Genomic DNA, 23,094 nt, shown 5'->3' on the forward strand with positions numbered 1-23,094 from the left:
GGGGGGGGGGGACTCTCTACCCTGCTCTTGTTTATAAAGTATACAGAGTGAAGTAAGCCAGAAAGAAAAACAACAATACAGTATACTAATGCATATATATGGAATTTTAAAGATGGTAACGATAACCCTGTATGCGAGACAGAATAAGAGACACAGATGCATGGAACAATTTTATGGACTCTGAGGGAGAAGGTGAGGGTGGGACGTTCTGGGAGAATAGCATTGAAACATGTATATTATCATATGTGAAACAGAACACCATTCCATGTTCGATGCATGTGACAAGGGCTCAGGGCTGGGGCAATGGGATGATCCAGGAGGATGGGATGGGGAGGGAGGTGGGTGGGGGGTCCAGGAAGGGGAACACATGTAAACCCATGGCTGATTCATGTCAATGTATGGCAAAAACTATTACAATATTGTAAAGTAATTAGCCCCCAACTAAAATAAATAAATTTATAAAAAAAAAAAAGAGCAAAAAAAATAAATAAATAAAAATGATAACCAACAATATCTACTGTACAGCAAAAAAAAAAAAAAAAAAAAAAAATTTCTTCCTCCAGAGGTTCAAATCAGTATCAGCAGGCTTAGCACCCACCTCCAAAGTGATGGTTGCTTTTTAGGGTTTAAGGTCCCAAGGCTTAAGTCAGGTTTGAATGAACACCTTTGCTGTGCCCACAGGAATGCTATGGTATTCTCCCCTGTAACTTTGAAAATCAGGATCTTTGTTGTAACAGAAGCATAGGCAGCAGGAGGAGAAGAGGTATTTAAGGGTCCTGCTGCGCTGTCTGCTATTAGGTATATGAATCACAACACCCCACCTATTGGCTTTTCTCTCTCTCTTTCTCTATTCAATTTCCCTCAGAACATTTTGTATCTCCAGCTACAAAAAGTCATGGTTTTCAGTTTCAGTCTCAGTCCAATTATCCGTAGTACAGATCTTCAGGGGGCTGTGGGAAAAGTGGCTTCCTCTTCCTGTAGGTAATACCAGTCTATCTCCTAGGAGTCAGGGTTCACATCCAAGAGGCTAATTTCGTCTGTGGCCTGTCTGAGGGCCATCGAGCTTTGTGATTGTCAGATTAGCCCTTTGGCATCCTGGCAATCAGCAACACTAAAGAAAGCTGAGATACCTTGGAAAGGGATTTTGCAACAGGAGGAGACCAGTTGAGTTACGCCCTCTGGTGTTTTGGGAGGGGCTGGTAGAAAATGCTCCCCTAATTTTCCTTCCTCATCAGAACCTGGCCGCAGGCCTTCCTGGATTTGAACCTTGATGCACTTGGGGTTCAAAAGAGTGCACATGACATAAGCAAGGGAAACAGCAGCACAGGAGACGGGCACTATCTCTGCCTGAGCAGCAAATCTTCTTAAGCATGTGATGCCATGCTTAATTCTCCTGGGATGGTGGTGTCCTTCCTTTTCACAGATCTCACAGAGATCCATCCCTGAGCCTATGCCAGAGGAGCACAATCACAAACAATATCTACATGGTCACCCTCAAGCTGTCAGTTATGATCACCAGGCTAGATGCAGTGACCCAACTGTTTTAGCTCGATCCTTGATAACTGGAACTCAGGAACCAATCAGTTAAGGTTAGCTGCCCCCACCTTTACCGGGAGGAGCCACAGAGACCACCTGTTAAACACAGGTCAAACCCAACAACATGTCAAGCTATGGTATAGTAAATTAATGACAATTCTTGTCTTGGCAATGAGAGCATTTTAGGGTAGAAGAGTTGGCAATACTGACAAAGACACAAAATATACCCAAAGCATAGGTCTACAGAAATTGGCAGTTCTGCCTCACGTGGCTTTTCACATAACATGGAATTAGCTGTCCATGAGAAGTTCATTAAAGCTGAACAAGTGCCCTTGGTGATGACTGGGACATGTTGTTCATTATGCCATTGGTTTAACTGCCTCCTTTTTACCCAGTTGGAAAGGAGGGAATCTACCCCAGAGTTATGGGGATGGTCACATACAATATCCAATACCTGACACTGAAGAGATGAGATTGGCAGCAGTTTATTAGTTGCATATGCTCACAGTCCAGGGTAGGAAGACACTGCATTCGACATGAAGCTACATGGGAGCCGCACCGAAACAGAACAAACCACCAGGGGCTGTGGAAGGCAAGCCTTTGAGAGTGAGGTAACCCTGGTTACTGTGAGACAATGTAATTGGCTTTTTCCCCTGAGGGCAGGGAAATGAAACCCATTACTCAGAGATAAGGAGGAATTGTGCCTAGCCCTCTTAATGAGGGACTAGGGGAACTCCTTGGAAGAAAAATTATGACCAACCTGGACAGCATATTAAAAAGCAGAGACATTACTTTGCCAACAAAGGTCCGTCCAGTCAAGGCTATGGTTTTGCCAGTAGTCATGTATGGATGTGAGAGTTGGACTATAAAGAAAGCTGAGTGACGAAGAATTGATGCTTTTGAACTGTGGTGTTGGAGAAGACTCTTGAGATTCCCTTGACTGCAAGGAGATCCAACCAGTCCATCCTAAAGGAAATCAGTCCTGATTGGAAGGACTGATGTTGAAGCTGAAACTCCAATACTTTGGCCACCTGATGCGAAGAGCTGACTCATTTGAAAAGACCCTGATGCTGGGAAAGATTGAAGGTGGGAGGAGAAGGGGACAAGAGAGGATGAGATGGTTAGATGGCATCATCGACTCAATGGGCATGAGTTTGAGTAAACTCTGGGGGTTGGTGATGGACAGGGAGGCCTGGCGTGCTGCAGTCCATGGGGCTGCAAAGAGTGGGGACACCACTGAGTGACTGAACTAAGGGGAACCTATCTGTGGGAACAGAAGAGGGAGATGAACTTGTGTTTAAGCTATCTAAGTCCCTCCTAGTTTCACTAGATGTTAAGGCAGCATGTAATATTGCACCTTAATTTTAGACTCAGCTTATCAACATTTGTGGTGATTTCAAAAACCAGCATATTTGCAGACCTTTTACTGAGTGCCTACTGTATAACAAGCATGTTTCAGTGAACAGAACTAAGATCCCAATTCACACGGAGTTTCCACCTGGTGGCATGATTCTTTCTGAACATTCCTTTAGCACATATATTGTTATCTGGATGCAAATAAGAAAAAAATGAAGTTATCTTGAAGAGGAAGAAAAAAAAAACTAAAATAGTTGCTTAAGTTTACTGCTATGCTCACTGCTCACCACTTCTGTAAACTGGCCTGCTTATCGCTGCTCACAACCTCTGTTTCTGTGAACTGACCTGCTTACTGCAGTCAGCCAAACTGCTTAAGCAGGAAAGTCACTAAGGCCCAGAAGCCCATGCCATATAAAAGATACCCAGAAAAAAGCCCAGGTGCTCAGCCTCTGGAGGCGACTCCACTGAGCCTGCACTGGTGCTAAACAGACCCTGCTGTTCTTCCTCTCCGAGTGTCACTTGTCTCTTTCCATTGCCAAGGTTTCTATAACAATTTACCTTTTCTAATCTCTTAATAAAGAGATTTCCACAGGTTTGATGACAAGACAACTTTCTGAAGACCCCAATTTCCCTTCGCGTGTTGTTTTTCAGGTGATGAAGCAGCATGACACCCTGAACTGAAAACACAAACCCCTTACTCTAAGAGATGTGGAGTCAGCAAGGTTTTCTGATCAGGATGCTTGAAAATAGACAAAGGTTTACTGCTCTGCCTTCCCCAAATCACAGTGAAACAAAGGAAAAAATATACAAGCAAAAATATATCCAATGAAGCATTAATTACTAGGAGTATGTAGCACAGACAGATCAGAAAAAAATAAGAATTGACTATAAGACATAAACCTTTCAAAAAGATATTAGTGGTGAAACACAAAAGAGCAGAGTCTTATATCTTTTAAAAAGTGAGTTTCTCTGGGATTCACTGGCCAACACCAGCTGGATATGTAGAGGATGGAAGCTAATGCAGGTAGAAGGCCATGAGCAAGGGAATTCAATTAAAGACTAGAACCTCAGAGGGTGTCTGCCACCCAGGACAAAACCTGATGGAAATGCAGATTCTAACCCAGAAGAACAATGGCAGTGCCCAGGAAAATTATAACCTGGACAGGACAAAGATGCAGCCCCAGAGACAGAACATAGCTCCCCAGACCCCCTTGACCCCTTTCCCTTAACCCCTCTTCTACAAAATGCCTGGAGGCAGGGGTCCTGGTCCCAGGATCCACATTCATTACTTTTTATTATATGATGAGTTTTTAAATGGCACATAAATAATCTGTGATTAACCATCTACTGGGTTGGCCAGATCTTGCCTCAGGAGGGTTCATCAGTCAATTCAAGTAACACTGTTTCTCATATATTTAGCATACCTGACTGTTGTATTTATGTCTAGGTATGACTTCAGTGTTATTATTACTCAGGAGTCTAGCTGACTGTCAGGCCCTGACTTTGACACATGAATTTGCTTGCTACCTTTAACAGTAGGGCAAGGGTTTTCTGAAAGTTTACTTTTATTTATGTTCAAAGGATTCATTAACAAAAGGAGCTACCTGTTACACACATAAACAATTTTAGTTATTTACAGAGGAGTACTTGACTTAAGTTCAATATACACTCATTAAAAGAAAAGAAATAGAACCAATAGAGAGAAGTAACAGTGTAGACCTCACCAAACTGGACTGACTTACGTCCAGACTTAACAGCACTGGGAAGTTCCTCATTAACAGCAGTTTGGAGTCCCATTGGGAAAGGGTCATGGATAATGCCAACACCCCACAAATTAGAATTCAAAGTGCCATGTCCCGCTTATAATCCCAGGTGGCAAAATCATATGATCATCAGTTTGAACACAAAAATGCAGCTGTGGTTGTACTTTGACCTTTTTACAATTGTTTGGTTCACCTTGTGAGTCACAAGATTTCCTGAGACTCACAAGGTTTGGCCAGGCTTCCAGTGGCTCAAGAATTTCAAGACCCACTACCTTTCTTGTCTAAAGTATTGCCTGGCTTGATGTGGTTGCAGGCAGGTTAAGAATTTTGGGCAGTGTACACACAGGTCACAAGCAGATCAGAGGCCTGCTCTCCTGGACTTCTGAAACATTAATTACTCTTCTTCCATTTTAATGTTTCCAACAGTTGGACTTACAATTATTTTGGCTGAAAAATACATGTATAACCAAAACAACGTGTGGGGCCTTCTTCATTCAGTTCAGTTCAGTCGCTCAGTCGTGTCCGACTCTTTGCCACCCCATGGACCGCAGCACGCCAGGCCTCCCTGACCATCACCAACTCCTGGAGTTTACTCAAACACATGTCCATTGAGTTGTAATGCCATCCTACCATCTCATCCTCTGTCGTCCCCTTCTCCTCCTGCCCCCAATCTTTCCCAGCATCAGGGTCTTTTCAAATGAGTCAGTTCTTCACATCAGGTGGCCAAAGTATTGGAGTTTCAGCTTCAACATCAGTCCTTCCAATGAATATTCAGGACTGATTTCCTTTAGGATGGACTGGTTGGATCTCCTTGCAGTCCAAGGGACTCTCAAGAGTCTTCTTCTTCTTCTCCAACACCACAGCTCAAAAGCTTCAATTCTTTGTCGCTCAGCTTTCTTTATAGTTCAACTCTCACATCCATACATGTCTACTGGAAAAACCACCGCCTTGACTAGACGGATCTTTCTTGGCAAAGCAATGGAGACCAAAAACTAAAGTCTGCGACTGTTTCCACTGTTTCCCCATCTTTTTGCCATGAAGTGATGGGACCAGACGCCATGATCTTAGTTTTCTGAATGTTGAGCTTTAAGCCAACTTTTTCACTCTCTTCTTTCACTTTCATCAAGAGGCTCTTTAGTTCTTCTTCACTTCCTGCCATAAGGGTGGTATCATCTGAGTATCTGAGGTTACTGATATTTCTTCCAGCAATCTTGATTCCAGCTTGTGCTTCACCCAGCCCAGCGTTTCTCATGATGCACTCTGCATATAAGTTAAATAAGCAAGGTGACAATATACAGCCTTGACATACTCCTTTTCCTATTTGGAACCAGTCTGTTGTTCCATGTCCAGTTCTAAATGTTGCTTCCTGATGTGCAAACAGATTTCTCAAGAGGCAGGTCAGGTGGTCTGGTATTCCCATCTCTTTCAGAATTTTCCACAGTTTGTAGTGAGCCACACAGTCAAAGGCTTTGGCATAGTCAATAAAGCAGAAATAGATGTCTTTCTGGAATTCTCTTGCTTTTTCAGTGATCCAACAGATGTTGGCAATTTGATCTCTGGTTCCTCTGCCTTTTCTAAATCTGGTTTGAACATGTGAAGTTCATGGTTCATGTATTGTTGAAGCCTGGCTTGGGGTTTTGAGCATTACTTTACTAGCATGTGAGATGAGTGCAACTGTGTGGTAGTCTGAGCATTCTTTGGCATTGCCATTCTTTGGGACTGGAATAAAAACTTACCTTTTCCAGTCCTGTGGCCACTGCTGGGTTTTCCAATTTTGGACATCACCAGATGGTCAACACCGAAATCAGACTGATTATAGTCTTTGCAGCCAAAGATGAAGAAGCTCTATACAGTCAGCAAAAACAAGACTGGGAGCGGACTGTGGTTCAGATCATTTACTCCTTATTGCCAAATTCAGACTTAAATTGAAGAAAGTAAGGAAAACCACTAGACCATTCAGGTATGACCTAAATCAAATCCCTTATGATTATACAGTGGAAGTGAGAAATAGATTTAAGGGACTAGATCTGATAGACAGAATGCCTGAAAACTATGGACAGAGGTTCGTGACACTGTACAGGAGACAGGGATCAAGACCATCCCCATGGAAAAGAAATGCAAAAAAGCAAAATGGCTGTCTGAGGAGGCCTTACAAATAGCTGTGAAAAGACAAGAAGCGATAAGCAAAAGCGAAAAGGAAAGATATTCCCATCTGAATGGAGAGTTCCAAAGAATAGCAAGGAGAGATAAGAAAGCCTTCCTCAGCGATCAATGCAAAGAAATAGAGGAAAACAACAGAATGGGAAAGACTAGAGATCTCTTCAAGAAAATGAGAGATACCAAGGGAACATTTCATGCAAAGATAGGCTCGATAAAGGACAGAAATGGTATGGACCTAACAGAAGCAGAAGATATTAAGGAGAGGTGGCAAGAATACACAGAAGAACTATACAGAAAATATCTTCACGACCCAGACAATCACGAGGGTGTGATCACTCACCTAGAGCCAGACATCCTGGAATGTGAAGTCAAGTGGGCCTTAGAAAGCATCACTAAGAACAAAGCTAGTGGAGGTGATGGAATTCCAGTTGAGCTATTTCAAATCCTCAAAGGTGATGCTGTGAAAGTGCTGCACTCGATATGCCAGCAAATTTGGAAAACTCAGCAGTGGCCACAGGACTGGAAGAGGTCAGTCTTCGTTCCAATCCCAAAGAAAGGCAATGCCAAAGAATGTTCAAACTACTGCACAATTGCACTCATCTCACACGCTAGTAAAGTAATGTTCAAAATTCTCTAAGCGAGGTTTCAGCAATACATGAACCGTGAACTTCCAGATGTTCAAGCTGGTTTTAGAAAAGGCAGAGGAACTAGAGATCAAATTGCCAACATCTGCTGGATCATCAAAAAAGCAAGCGAGTTCCAGAAAAACATCTATTTCTGCTATATTGGCTACGCCAAAGCCTTTGACTGTGTGGATCACAATAAACTGGAAAATTCTGAAAGAGATGGGAATACCAGACCATCTGACCTGTCTCTTGAGAAACCTGTATGCAGGACAGGATGCGACATAGAACAACAGACTGCTTCCAAATAGGAAAAGGAGTACGTCAAGGCTGTATATTGTCACTCTGCTTATTTAACTTATATGCAGAGTGCATCATGAGAAATGCTGGGCTGGAAGAAACACAAGCTGGAATCAAGATTGCTGGGAGAAGTATCAATAACCTCAGATATGCAGATGACACCACCCTTATGGCAGAAAGTGAAGAAGAACTAAAGAGCCTCTTGATGAAGGTGAAAGAGGAGAGTGAAAAAGTTGGCTTAAAGCTCAATATTTAGAAAACTAAGGTCATGGCATCTGGTCCCATCACTTCATGGGAAATAGATGGGGAAACAGTGTCAGACTTTATTTTTTGGGGCTCCAAAATCACTGCTGATGTTGATTGCAGCCATGAAATTAAAAGCAATGCTTACTCCTTGGAAGGAAAGTTATGACCAACCTAGATAGCATATTGAAAAGCAGAGACATTACTTTGCCCACAAAGGTCCGTCTAGTCAAGGCTATGGTTTTTCCAGTAGTCATGTATGTATGTGAGAGTTGGACTGTGAAGAAAGCTGAGCACTGAAGAATGGATGCTTTTGAACTGTGGTGTTAGAGAAGACTCTTGAGAGTCCCTTGGACTGCAAGAAGATCCAGCCAGTCCATCCTAATGGAGATCAGTCCTGGGTGTTCTTTGGAAGGACTGATGTTGAAGCTGAAACTCCAATACTTTGGCCACCTCATGCGAAGAGCTGACTCATTGGAAAAGACCCTAATGCTGGGAAGGATTGGGGTCAGAAGGAGAAGGGGACAAAAGAGGATGAGATGGTTGGATGGCATCACCGTCTCAACGAACATGGGTTTGGGTGGACTCCGGGAGTTGGTGATGGACAGGGAGGCCTGGTGTACTGCAGTTCATGGGGTGGCAAAGAGTCGGACACTACTGAGCAACTGAACTGAATTGAACTCTCTGGGAAAGCTAATCAGGCTAATATTATTAAAACACTGGAGATAATTAAATTATATTGTGCTGTGCTAATCTGCTTCAGTCATGTCTGACTCTGTGTGACCCTATGGACTATAGCCTGCCAGGCTCTCCTCTTTCCATTCGATTCTCCATCAAGAAACCTGGAGTGGGTTGCCATTTCCTTCTCCAGGGGATCTTCCCGACTCAGGGATCGCATCATGGTCTCCTGCATTAAAGGCAGATTCTTTACCATCTTAGCCACTAAGGGAAGCTTATCAATTTATATTTCCATTCAGTTCAGTTGCTCAGTCGTGTCTGACTCTCTGCGACTCCATGGACTGCAGCCCTACAGACTTCTCTGTCCATAAAGACTTCAAATACTGACTACGTTACCCAAGCATACAAAATGTTTGAGGTAAAAGAGAGAAAGTAACAATTGTTAAAGGTCTAAAAACAGAAAGTTGGGCTAATGGAGGAATGGAGGGAAGGGTGAAACCTGCTAGAAGTCTGGCTGCTACTGTGCCAACTTCCCAGAGAGATTTCAGGCTAAGACAACGATGATATTCAGGCATGTGGCCAAGATTTCATCTGCATCCTTTTTGACACCTGTAGCTTGCCCACATTTAAGAGAAATGTTCTGAGCCTGGAGGAGCCTCCACTGGGATCAGGACCACCAGTAGGTGAGAGCTCCCACCCTGCCAGCTGCCCCGCACTTTCCACTATTTGCCGTCAGGCTGGCAACCAACAGGAATGGCTGGCCACAGGGCCTGGCTGGAAACTTAACTGGCCACATGCTCACTGCCCTGACTCTGAAGCTGCTGGTGCCCAAAGAGAAGTTCCAGCTTTTGCTTGCTAACTTCGCTTTCTAGTGAGGATTTCATCCAGTATTTCACCAGAGGCACAGAAAGCAGCAGGAAGAGCAACTGGCTGGGCTCAGCTGAGAGCAATTGTTGCCCTTTACCTCCTGGCAGTCAGGTTGACAGAACAGAGAGAAGCAGGGAGCAACAAAAGAAGGTAAGTTCTCAAAGATCCACAAGAGGCAGGGCACAGTCAGGCCAGATGACCCAAGAGTCAAGGTCTGAAGGCAGGACTGCAGGCTTGCTGGTAGGTGGGGCAACTGGACAGGGCATCTTGACCTGAGATGACAGGGGGCAAACAGTGAGGTATGAGATAGTTATCAAGCTATTTGTACACCAAAGAGCATGGGACAGAGAACTACAACAGGATCCTGAAGTGGTAAACATAAAAGCGGGCCTTAAATTTAATGACCCTCCTCCTTGGTTTAAACAACAAAAAAATTAAACTGGTCTGTGGCCCACATCACTGAAAAATTCCTCTTTTATATTTATTTGTAAACTTCACTAAAGGGGAGAACCTAGCCTCCCATTTCTTTGAACTGAGTCTAAAAGTTCAGGTATTTGAGAAGGGATTAAAGAGAAAGATACGGGCCTGATGGTTTATAAGAGAAACTGAAGGAGACTAAGAGTCAAGGGACATTTGCCCTATAGATAAAGACCAGAAACCCTGATCGATGCTTCAAGAATTTGGAAGCTGCAATAGGTTTTCTTTAATATCAAGATCTCAGATTGGAGTATGGCTTAAATTTGGATGTTTTAAAAAAACACTTTGTTAGTTATAAAGCACTTATAAAGATAAATTGGAAGCTAAGTTTAAACAACAATGGAAACTTTCACTGAGGTATAGGGTAGTCTAATCAGTGTAATGGGTCATGTGAAAATCAGAGAGGACAAGCTCCATTATGGGTAACTGTTTTATATTTCATAACACATGCAATTTATGATAAATCACAACTATATTTTATAGGCTATATGCATATCGTATATAGAAGTGACCCTCATATAAAATCACTGTGCACACTAAGTACATTTACTGCCCTTTTATGGAACTTAAAACATGATATAAAACTTTTTTACTTTACTTTTCTACATTGTTGGTCAGAGACTTATTGAATGCAACTATCTACAGAATTCTTTGTTACTCTTTGTTTACGGTTATTTTCCAACAATGTGTGCATAAATACTACTCACCGTACCCCTTTTAAGAACAGGATAGAATTTTTATTTAGAAGAATTCTATGTTAGTGAGATTTTACTCCAAATTATACTGATTAAGAAACATTTGTACTTATTTAGGTTGATTAGGATATTACCTTTTAGACTCCAGAAGTTACAGTTGTTACAAACTGCAAATTGTTTCAAAACAAACTTAAAAAATAATTTTAATAAAGAGTACAATGCAGGCAACAAAAGCAAAATTAGACAAGTGAAGCTGTATCAACCAAAATACTTTTAACTTTATTGAGGATTTTAATGGCTAAGTCAAAAACTCTTTTGGTTTATGTCACATTGCACTTGAAAATGTGTAGGTTATTTTCAAATATCCTTTAATATTGACTTCTAACATAATTCTATAGTGATTAAGAGAACAGACTCTATATGATTTAAATACCTTCAGACCATGAAATTTTTACACCTTGTTTTATGTCCTTGGATATGTACTAGTGTCTCCTGGTTTATGGTGTATGGGAACTTGAACAGAATTTGTAACCTACTCTTGTGTGAAAACTGTATAAATCTTAATTATGTTGAATTGGTCCACAGTGCTTCTCAGGTGTACTATAGCCTTTTACTTTTCTGTCTATTTATTCTATTAATTTTTGAGAGTTTGATATTAAAACTCTTAATTTATTTACTTAAAATAAATGTAATATATAGTAAACTATATGTAATTTTGTGGCAAGTCTCCTGTAAACGTATTATCAGACTTTAATAATTTGAAAAATTTTAAAAAAGAAAAAGTAAAGAAAAGATTCTGTATACATCCAATGGAATATTATTTCACCTTTAAAAAGGCAACCTTAACTTACATAACAACATGGATGAACCTGGAGGACATAATGCTAAGTGAAAAATGCTTATCTCAGAAAGATGAAAATGGCTGGATTCTACTATAATAAGTATCTAAAATAGTCTAACTTAAGGAAAGAATAAATGGTGATTACCAGGATTGGGAGGAGGGGAAAATGGGAGTTTCTAATTATCACATATAAAATTTCAATTATGCAAAATGAATTGGTTCTAGGAATCCAATTTATAACATTGTACCTACAGATCACTCACTCACTCATGCTCAGTCGTGTCCAACTCTTTGTGAACCCATATACTGTAGCCTGCCAAACTCTCTGTCCATGGAATTTTCCAGGCAAGAATACTGGAGTGGGTTGCCATTTCCTACTCCAAGGGATCTTCACGACCCAGGGATTGAACCCAGGTCTCCCCCATTGCAGGCAGATTCTTTACCATAATCATGGTGTACTGGTCACTTAAAATTCTGTTCAAAGCAGGTATCATGTTAAATGTTCTTACCACTATTGAAAAAAAGAGATACATGGAAATTCTATCATACTTTTGTGAATTTTCTATGACTTTCAAAGTATTTTAAAACAAGGTTTTAAACTGAAAAAAAAAATGCCCCAAACAACATATTATGAATAAATATAATAGAAATGACAAATATATTGCCTGATTCATTAGCTGGCTCAGTGTATGGAAATCAGCTTCTCTCTGTATTCAGCAGAGCTCCAATTAGAGAAAGCTTAAGTTACAGCAAGGAGTATTTTTATGAGGACAGATGGAATTGAACTTAGGATACCTTACTGAGGGAAAAAGCAAAAATTTCTGACTACCAAAAAACGGTATGAATTCCCATTTGTCAGTGCCAGTCTAGAACTTGAATGAGAGAGAACACTGGAAGGGAAAATAAAATGTTAGAGTATTGTTTTCTTTCCACTGAGAACTCTAATTGTTGCAGTTTGTTGTTGACTGAGACTTGCTACAGAACTCATAGGACGTGAAGTAGCCTGGACCATTCCTGCCTCGGTGAGGGGGCATGGCCTTCTCTGATTTGCAGGCATCAATGATTACACAGGAATCTATCTTCCACGCTTAAGATTTCTCTTCACCTCATTGATTCCACTATTTCAGGAGGAATGTCTTATTAATAAGCTGAAAAGGACAGTTTTGCTGTCCATGAAAAAGAGCACAAATTGCTTTAGGTTTACAATATAATCTAAGCTTTATGTATGTTTCTATCTTTCTTTTTTTTTTTGGTGCTATAACTCTCAAAACTACATAATTGGGATAGGTATGGTTGGGATGAAGCACCAGCTAGAATCAAAGATTGCTGAGAGGAATATCAATAACCTCACATATGCAGATGACACCACCTTTATGGCAGAAAGTGAAGAACTAAAGAGCCTCTTGATGAAAATGAAAGAAGAGAGTGAAAAAGTTGGCTTAAAACTCAACATTCAGAAAACTAAGATCATGGCATATGGTCCCATCACTTCACGGCAAATAGATGGGGAAACAATGGAAACAGTGACAGACTTTATTTTTTTGGGCTCGAAAATCACTGCAGATGGTGACTGCAGCCATGAAATTAAAAGATGTTTGCTCCTTGGAAGAAAAGCTATCACCAACCTAGACAGCATATTAAAATGCAGAGACATTACTTTGCCAACAAAGGTCCATCTAGTCAAAGCTATGGTTTTTCCAGTAGTCATGTATGGATGTGAGAGTTGGACTGTAAAAAAAGCTAAGCATCAAAGAATTGATACTTTTGAATTGTGGTGCTGGAGAAGACTCTTGAGAGTCCCTTGGACTGCAAGGAGATCCAACCAGTCCATCCTAAAGATAACAGTTCTGAATATTCGTTGGAAGGACTGATGCTGAAGCTGAAACTGCAATACTTTGGCCACCTGATGCGAAGAACTGAGTCATTTGAAAAGATCCTGATGCTGGGAAAGATTGAAGGCAGGAGGAGAAGGGGATGACAGAGGCTGAGATGGTTGGATGGCATCACTGACTAGATGGACATGAGTTTGAGTAAGCTCCGGGAGATGGTGATGGACAGGGAAGCCTAGCATGCTGCAGTCCATGGGGTTGCAAAGAGTCAGACACAACTAAGTTACTGAACTGAACTGAACTGAATGGTGAGGAGAGAATCTATCTGAAAGGTTTTTGAGGGTAGGAAAATTGTTTTTACTTATATCTCTCATCTGGCGATGCCAGAAACGTGGAAACAGTCAATACATGTTCAACAATAGTGAGTAAGTATAAAGAAGGAAGATGTCAGATGGTCCCTGAAAGGACCTAGCCAAAGTCCCAACCTTTATGTATGCCCATCCTGGCACACTACTTAAGAACAGGCTCCCTTCCTAGGCAACACACAGAACTTGCACAGTTTATGATCCACAATATTGGGACAAAAAAAAAACATACACAGTACATTAGTCAGTAGATATATACCACAACAGATTAATAATCTGTCAAAGTCAATGATTTGTTGGTTAATGTTCTTTTAACCGATTTCTCTATAATGTAAAGGGTTATTGATTTGGAGTAAACACCCTGCTGCTGCTGCTGCTGCTGCTAAGTTGCTTCAGTCGTGTCCGACTCTGTGCGACCCCATAGATGGCAGCCCACCAGGCTCCGCTGTCACTGGGATTCTCCAGGCAAGAACACTGGAGTGGGTTGCCATTTCCTTCTCCAATGCATCAAAGTGAAAAGTGAAAGTGAAGTCGCTCAGTCGTGTCCGACTCTTAGCGACCCCATGGACTGTAGCCTACCAGGCTCCTCCATCCATGGGATTTTCCAGGCGAGAGTACTGGAGTGGGGTGCCACTGCCTTCTCCAAAACACCCTAGGGAAGAGAAATTATTAAATAGATGTACGAGGAGAATCAGAGACTGGCATCTCCTCTTTCCTAGATCAGAGCAGTTGGAAATTCTACTGTTTTTACTTTATCCTGAAGCAGTAACTTCCTACCATGAAATATTTGATAGTTTAATTAATATACTTTTCAAGGTTTACTAGCATAACTCAGATGTTACTTAGTGATAGAAGAAAATTACTCAGGTAATAAAAATTCATCCATGGTCAAACTAGTGTTTTCGATGGTTAAGCTGACTTCAGAAGTGTCAGATTAAAAAAAAAACAACAACAAGTACCATGATGAAAACATTAAAGGGACATGGGACGTGAGGAGAGACAACAAAGGGTCCAAGTGGAGTAAAGCAGAACCTTGGTAATATTGGAATACTTTAACCTGCCCAATTATAATAAACTAAGCTTTTTAGATATGAGGACACTTGCTAATTCTGTTTGATTGTTGAATTCTGTTGAGGCAATGCTTTCCTTTGTGTCTATGCAAAATTTTATAGTTTTCCTGATGTTCTTTGGCATGGATATTTTTTCTCTTCCCCCTCTTTTTAAATTAGAAATCATGCCATCCTCCATGACCAGTGATGTAGAAACATTAAAGATGCTGGAATTTGTTCCTACTTTGCCACAGGAGAAGAAGGCAACGCTATCTGAGAGGCAGCCATCATTGAGAGAGCAACTACATTCTGCATTAAAGGATTCAAATCTTAACTCTGAAGAATTTAAAAATGAAGCAGAAGACAACAGAGGTTCAGAATTAGAAAACTCAGGCTCAGAGAGACATTCTCGAAAAAAGAGACGGTTAGCCCTGGCTAAGAAATATTGCTATGATGTTGTACCAAAAAAGACATAGTTCAATTGTGCTGAAGTGAAGCTGTGTATTTCATCTAATCTTCACAAGTATTCTCGATGACACATTCACCAATGCCTCTGTCACCCTACTGATTATTAAAATATGAGAAATTATTTTTAGTGTTTATGTTTTCATTTGATGTGTAAGAAAGTGTCCCACGCATTTTTATAGTTTCTGCTAATAATACTTATGTGAGAAAGTAGTTTATTAGTGATAATAATTGTTATTCCTTTTTGAATGGTGGTAATTTAAAAAGCTCAACATTCAGAAAACTAAGATCATGGCATCTGGTCCTGTCACTTCATGGGAAATAGATGGGGAAACAGTGGAAACAGTGTCAGACTTTATTTTTTGGGGCCCCAAAATCACTGCTGATGGTGACTGCAGCCATGAAATTAAAAGATGCTTACTCCTTGGAAGGAAGGTTATGGCCAACCTAGATAGCATATTTAAAAGCAGAAACATTACTTTGCCAACAAAAGTCTGTCTAGTCAAGGCTATGGTTTTTCCAGTGGTCATGTATGGATGTGAGAGTTGGACGGTGCAGAAAGCTGAGTGCCGAAGAATTTATGCTTTTGAACTGTGGTGTTGGAGAAGACTCTTGAGAGTCCCTTGGACTGCAAGGAGATCCAACCAGTCCATCTTAAAGGAGATCAGTCCTGGGTGTTCATTGGAAGGACTGATGTTGAAGCTGAAACTCCAATACTTTGGCCACCTGATGCGAAGAGTTGACTCATTGGAAAAGACCCTGATGCTGGGAGAGATTGAGGGCAGGAGGAGAAGGGGACGACAGAGGGTGAGATGGCTGGATGGCATCACTGACTCGATGGACATGGGTTTGGGTAGACTCCGGGAGTTGGTGATGGACAGAGAGGTCTGGCATGCTGCAATTCATGGGGTCGCAAAGAGCTGGACACGACTGAGCGACTGAACTGAACTGAACTGAATTTAAAGTAACAAAAACTCAAAGAAAATAGAAACAGAAATAGATCATTTAGTAAATGGCTATATCTTGCATAAGTGAGAATGGAAAAAATTTCAAAAATAAGTCTGGTTTTGAAATTTGTATCTGATAAATTATAATCTGTCACCATTTCTCCTCCAAACCTAATGCCCAAATGTTCTGTCACTATTTAATATAAAATAAATTATTTTAATAGCCAATAAACAAATAGAAATTTAAAAATAACTTTACACATTGCCTAAGGCCAGGTACACGTTGCTGCTGCTGCTAAGTTGCTTCAGTCTTGTCTGACTCTGTGCAACCCCATAGACTGCAGCCCACCAGGCTCCCCTGTCCCTGGGATTCTCCAGGCAAGAACACTGGAGTGGGTTGCCATTTCCTTCTCCAATGCATGAAAGTGAAAAGTGAAAGCGAAGATGCTCAGTCATATCCGACTCTTAGCGACCCCATGGGCTGCAGCCTACCAGGCTCCTCCGTCCATGGGATTTTCCAGGCAAGAGTACTGGAGTGGGTTGCCATTGCCCTCTCCAAAGGCCAGATACATAAAATGGACCAAAACACTTTTGACAGTAACTCTTAGATCAAATAGGCAGAGTCACAAGATTTCAACTTTTATAGTAGATTTTAAAATATTTTTGTGTCTTACTGAGCTATTAATTGCACAGAATCAGATTGGACTCCAAGTCAATTTAATTCAGTTCAAGCTATATAAACTCAAGTATTTTTCAAACTAGGGTTTCTATATGAACTCTCCTGTCTAAAATACTAAAAAGTAAATTATAATCTTTAAGGAGAAAAACAAGCATACATACAAAAGATAATAAACATTTCAGTGTCATATATTGCAGAAAAACTGGTTTAGCAAGGAAACAAACTTTTTTGTTTGCTATTTAAGCATTTAGAAACCATTTATGTAACAAAATAATTGTAACATGCTATGAAACCTTGTTGGTATAGTAACAAAGTTATCATTTTAGTATTCAGTCAGTTTCTTTATGGAGAAGGCAATGGCACCCCACTCCAGTACTCTTGCCTGGAAAATCCCATGGACAGAGGAGCCTGGTAGGCTACAGTCCATGGGGTCGCTAAGAGTCGGACACGACTGAGCGACTTCACTTTCACTTTTCACTTTCATGCATTGGAGAAGGAAATGGCAACCCACTCCAGTGTTCTTGCCTGGTGAATCCCAAGGACGGCTGAGCCTAGTGGGCTGCCGTTTATGGAGTCGCAGAGAGTCAGACACGACTGAAGCGACTTAGCAGCAGCAGCAGCAGTTTCTTTAATTTATATACACTCAAATGTTTAGGCAGCATTTATAGAAAAAAATGCACTTAAGTAGTAATTTAACCTCCATCATCTGTCTGTAAGAAGAATTTAAAAGGATTAAAACAGCAACTCCCATATTTCAAATTCCCATACATAATTAACCATCCTCAGGCCTCCAACCAAGGCCACCTGGGAAAACTTCATAAAAGGCTGAAGAACCTCAGAAGCCATAAGCCCCCTTGGACAAAGCCAAGAAGAGTGCTGTCTGAAATGGAAAATCCAACAGAGGAGAAGAACAGTGACCAAGAAACCCACAGACCAGACAGGAAAAAGAGACATTCCCCACACACAAGAGGCATCTCCCCAAACTATGCCCTGGCCCATGTTCCTGAGTTGCTGCTCCACAAAAACCCTGGAGTCAGGGTTCCTAGGCCAAGAATCTGTATTCACCACCTCTGATGATATCACTTTTTAAGCGCTACAAAGAGTCTGTGGTTAATCATCTACTATAAATAATAAGATAATCAGTTAACATCTTTAAGATATCTAATTCTTGAGCTGTTAAAGTACTCCTAAAATTATCATGAGAAGCTGATGACAGTATGTTCACTTTATTTCTCATGTAAAAAATTTACTCTCTTCATATATATGTATCAGGTAGGATTGTGTTGTCTGTAAATAACAGAAAGCCCTACAACAGTGGCTGGCTTCAAAGAAGACTGTGGAGTAAACATCCGACCCTGAATGATGCCAGCAGGCTCCTCCGACTTTTCCAGTCAGCTCTGCTTAAAATATAGGCCTTCCTCCTTATGCTCTTCTCCTCATGAGACCAAGATGGCTGCTGCACCTCCAGATCTCAGAGTACATTTTAGAACAGAAAACTTCGTGCCAGGGTTAGAAAAGCAAAGGCTTTGCCAGAAACCTCCGCATGTGTGCTTATCTCACATTGGCCAGACCGTGTCACACAGATACTACTACCTGCAAGTTCAGTTCAGTTCAGTCGCTCAGCCGTGTCCGACTCTTTGCGACCCCATGAATTGCAGCACACCAGGCCTCTCTGTCCATCACCAAATCCCGGAGTCTACCGAAACCCATGTCCATCAAGTCGGTGATGCCATCCAATCATCTCATCCTCTGTCATCCCCTTCTCCTCCCGCCCCCAATCCTACCCAGCATTAGGGTCTTTTCCAATGAGTCAACCCTTCACATGAGGTGCCCAAAGTATTGGAGTTTCAGCTTCAACATCAGACATTCCAATGAACACCCAGGATTGATCTCTTTTAGGATGGATTGATTGGATCTCCTTGCAGTCCAAGGGACTCTCAAGAGTCTTCTCCAACACCACAGTTCAAAAGCATCAGTTCTTCGGCGCTCAGCTTTCTTCACCGTCCAACTCTCACATCCATACATGACCACTGGAAAAACCATAGCCTTGACTAGACGGACTTTTGTTGGCAAAGTAATGTCTCTGCTTTTAAATATGCTATCTAGGTTCGCCATAACCTTCCTTCCAAGGAGTTCAGTTCAGTTCAGTTCAGTTCAGTCGCTCAGTCGTGTCCGACTCTCTGCGACCCCATGAACTGCAGCACGCCAGGCCTCTCTGTCCATCACCAACTCCCGGAGTTTACCCAAACCCATGTTCATCGAGTCGGTGATGCCATCCAACCATCTCATCCTCTGTCATCCCCTTCTCCTCCTGCCCCCAATCCTACCCAGCATTAGGGTCTTTTCCAATGAGTCAACCCTTCGCATGAGGTGGCCAAAGTATTGGAGCTTCAGCTTCAACATCAGACCTTCCAATGAACACCCAGGATTGATCTCTTTTAGGATGGATTGCTTGGATCTCCTTGCAGTCCAAGGGACTCTCAAGAGTCTTCTCCAACACCACAGTTCAAAAGCATCAATTCTGCGGCGCTCAGCTTTCTTCACCGTCCAACTCTCACATCCATACATGACCACTGGAAAAACCATAGCCTTGACTAGACGGACTTTTGTTGGCAAAGTAATGTCTCTGCTTTTAAACATGCTATCTAGGTTGGCCATAACCTTCCTTCCAAAGAGTAAGCGTCTTTTAATTTCATGGCTGCAATCACCATCAGCAGTGATTTTGGAGCCCAAAAAAATAAAGTCTGACACTGTTTCCACTGTTTCCCCATCTATTTCCCATGAAGTGATGGGACCAGATGCCATGATCTTAGTTTTCTGAACGTTGAGCTTTAAGCCAACTTTTTCACTCTCCTCTTTCACCTTCATCAAGAGGCTCTTTAGTTCTTCTTCACTTTCTGCCATAAGGGTGGTGTCATCCGCTTATCTGAGGTTATTGATATTCCTCCTGGCAATCTTGATTCCAGCTTGTGTTTCTTCCAGCCCAGCATTTCTCATGATGTACTCTGCATATAAGTTAAATAAGCGGGGTGACAATATACAGCCTTGACGTACTCCTTTTCCTATTTGGAACCAGTCTGTTGTTCCATGTCCAGTTCTAACTGTTGCTTCCTGACCTGCATACAGGTTTCTCAAGAGACAGGTCAGATGGTCTGGTATTCCCATCTCTTTCAGAATTTTCCACAGTTTATCGTGATCCACACAGTCAAAGGCTTTGGCATAGTCAATAAAGCAGAAATAGATGTTTTTCTGGAACTCTCTTGCTTTTTCGATGATCCAGCGGATATTGGCAATTTGATCTCTGGTTACTCTACCTTTTCTAAAACCAGCTTAAACATCTGGAAGTTCATGGTTCACGTATTGCTGAAGCCTGGCTTGGAGAATTTTGAGCATTACTTTACTAGCATGTGAGGTGAGTGCATTTGTGCGGTAGTTTGAGCATTCTTTGGCATTGCCTTTCTTTGGGATTGGAACGAAGACTGACCTCTTCCAGTCCTGTGGCCACTGCTGAGTTTTCCAAATTTGCTGGCATATCGAGTGCAGCACTTTCACAGCATCACCTTTGAGGATTTGAAATAGCTCAACTGGAATTCCATCACCTCCACTAGCTTTGTTCGTAGTGACGCTTTCTAAGACCCACTTGACTTCACATTCCAGGATGTCTGGCTCTAGGTGAGTGATCACACCATTGTGATTATCTGGGTTGTGAAGATCTTTTTTGTACAGTTCTTCTGTGTATTCTTGCCACCTCTCCTTAATATCTTTTGCTTCTGCTAGGTCCATACCATTCCTGTCCTTTATCAAGCCCATCTTTGCATGAACTGTTCCTTTGGTATCTCTAATTTTCTTGAAGAGATCTCTAGTCTTTCCCAATCTGTTGTTTTCCTCTATTTCTTTGCACTGATCGCTGAGGAAGGCTTTCTTATCTCTCCTTGCTATTCTTTGGAACTCTGCATTCAGATGGGAATATCTTTCCTTTTCTCCTTTGCTTTTCGCTTCTCTTCTCTTCCAAGCTATCTGTAAGGCCTCCTCAGACAGCCAGTTTGCTTTTTTGCATTTCTTTTCCATGGGGATTTTCTTGATCCCTGTCTCCCGTACAATGTCACGAACCTCTGTCCATAGTTCATCAGGCACTCTGTCTATCAGGTCTAGTCCCTTAAGTCTATTTGTCACTTCCACTGTATACTCATAAGGGATTTGATCTAGGTCATACCTGAATGGATTAGTGATTTTCCCTACTTTCTTCAATTTAAGTCTGAATTTGGCAATAAGCAGTTCATGATCCGAGCCACAGTCTGCTCCCGGTCTTGTTTTTGCTGACTGTATAGAGCTTCTCCATCTTTGGCTGCAAAGAATATAATCAGTCTGATTTCGGTGTTGACCATCTGGTGATGTCCACGTGTAGAGTCCTCTCTTGTGCTGTTGGAATAGGGTGTTTGCTATTACCAGTGCGTTCTCGTGGCAAAACTCTATTAGCCTTTGCCCTGCTTCATTCTGTATTCCAAGGCCAAACTTGCCTGTTATGCCAGGTGTTTCCTGACTTCCTACTTTTGCATTCCAGTCCCCTATAATGAAAAGGACATCTTTTTTGGGTGTTAGTCCTAAAAGGTCTTGTAGGTCTTCATAGAATCGTTCAACTTCAGCTTCTTCAGCATTACTGGTTGGGGCATAGATTTGGATTACCGTGATATTGAATGGTTTGCCTTGGAAACGAACAGAGATCATTCTATCATTTTTGAGATTGCATCCAAGTACTGCATTTCGGACTCTTTTGTTGACCATGATGGCTACTCCATTTCTTCTAAGGGAATCTTGCCCACAGTAGTAGATATAATGGTCATCTGAGTTAAATTCACCCATTCCAGTCCATCTTAGTTCGCTGATTCCTAGAATGTCGACGTTCATTCTTGCCATCTCCCGTTTGACCACTTCCAATTTGCCTTTATTCATGGACCTAACATTCCAGGTTCCTATGCAATATTGCTCTTTACAGCATCAGACTTTGCGTCTGTCACCAGTCACATCCACAGTTGGGTATCGTTTTTGCTTTGGTTCCATCCCATCATTCTTTCTGGAGTTATTTCTCCACTGATCTCCATTAGTATATTGGGCACCTACTGACCTGGGGAATTCATCTTTCATTGCCCTATCTTTTTGCCTTTTCATACTGTTCGTGGTGTTCTCAAGGCAAGAATACTGAAGTGGTTTGCCATGCCCTTCTCCAGAGGACCACAATCTGTCAGACCTCTCCACCATGACCCATCCGTCTTGGGTGGCCCCACACTACCTGCAGGAGGCACTGGGAAATCATTTCTACCACTTAGAGAGTAGAGAATTGAGGTACGCAAGGGAGAAGTATCTGAAAGGAGATTGGGTCAGTCAACCTATAGCTTTGCTTATACTTGCTACTTTTGTACCTACAATGTCTGTTTCAAATACATTAATCTTTATGTATTAATCTTCACCATTAAGATGAACTCTAGCTGGAGTTGGATCCAAATGATATGGGAAAAAGAAAGACATCTTTGGAATCCAGTAGACATGGGAATGCTCCAGCACTTACCAGCAATATGCACGGGCACACTGAATTTTTGTCGTTAAAAGTAGTCTTTCTGTGTTTTGATTAAAATGTCTACTTTAATTTCTGAATTAACAGACATTATTTTTTACTGAAATAGAGTTGCTAAACAACATGATATGTCACAGGTGTACAATATAGTGATTTTCAATTTTAATGTGTAATGCTCCATTTATACTTAATACAAAATATTGACTATATTCCCTGTGTTGAATAATATTTCTGTGGAATTTTTATTTTATGATTAAAAATTTATATCTCTTACTCCTCTACCTCTACAGTACACCTACACACTTTCCTTTCCCCACTGGTAACCACTAGCTTGTTCTCTGTATCTGTGAGGCTGCTTCTTTTTCCTTGATTTCCTGTGTTTTTATATTCTACATAGGAATGCTATCATACAGTATTTGTATTTCTCTTATTTCACTTAGCATAATGCCTTCTAAGTCCACCCATTCTGCTGCAAATGGCAAAATTTCATTCTTTTTGTTAAGGCAGATTACTATTTCTTGGGGGTGTGTGTGTGTGTATCACATCTTCTTTATCTATTTATCTGTTGTTGGACACATTTGTTTCCATATTATGACAATTGTAAATAACACTATGAGCATTGGAGTACAAGTATCTTTTAGAATTAGTGGGT

At 41.3% G+C, this 23,094-nt stretch overlaps 2 protein-coding genes across 13 annotated transcripts in view; one reads left to right on the top strand and one right to left on the bottom strand.

The window, feature by feature from the left end:
• CD274 (CD274 molecule) overlaps positions 1-23,094 on the bottom strand; it is a 127,790-nt gene that overhangs the window by 89,746 nt on the left and 14,950 nt on the right. The window lies entirely within an intron of this gene.
• On the top strand, positions 2,083-15,258 carry LOC145516312 (prorelaxin-like). The gene is given in 3 exon segments (XM_081517464.1): positions 2,083-2,147; positions 9,158-9,342; positions 14,963-15,258. Coding segments are annotated over 3 exon segments (546 nt in total).

The sequence above is a fragment of the Giraffa tippelskirchi genome, chromosome 1, assembly GCF_054371585.1.
Source record: "Giraffa tippelskirchi isolate mGirTip1 chromosome 1, T2T-mGirTip1v1.2.pri, whole genome shotgun sequence".
NCBI classification, from domain to species: Eukaryota; Metazoa; Chordata; class Mammalia; order Artiodactyla; family Giraffidae; genus Giraffa; species Giraffa tippelskirchi.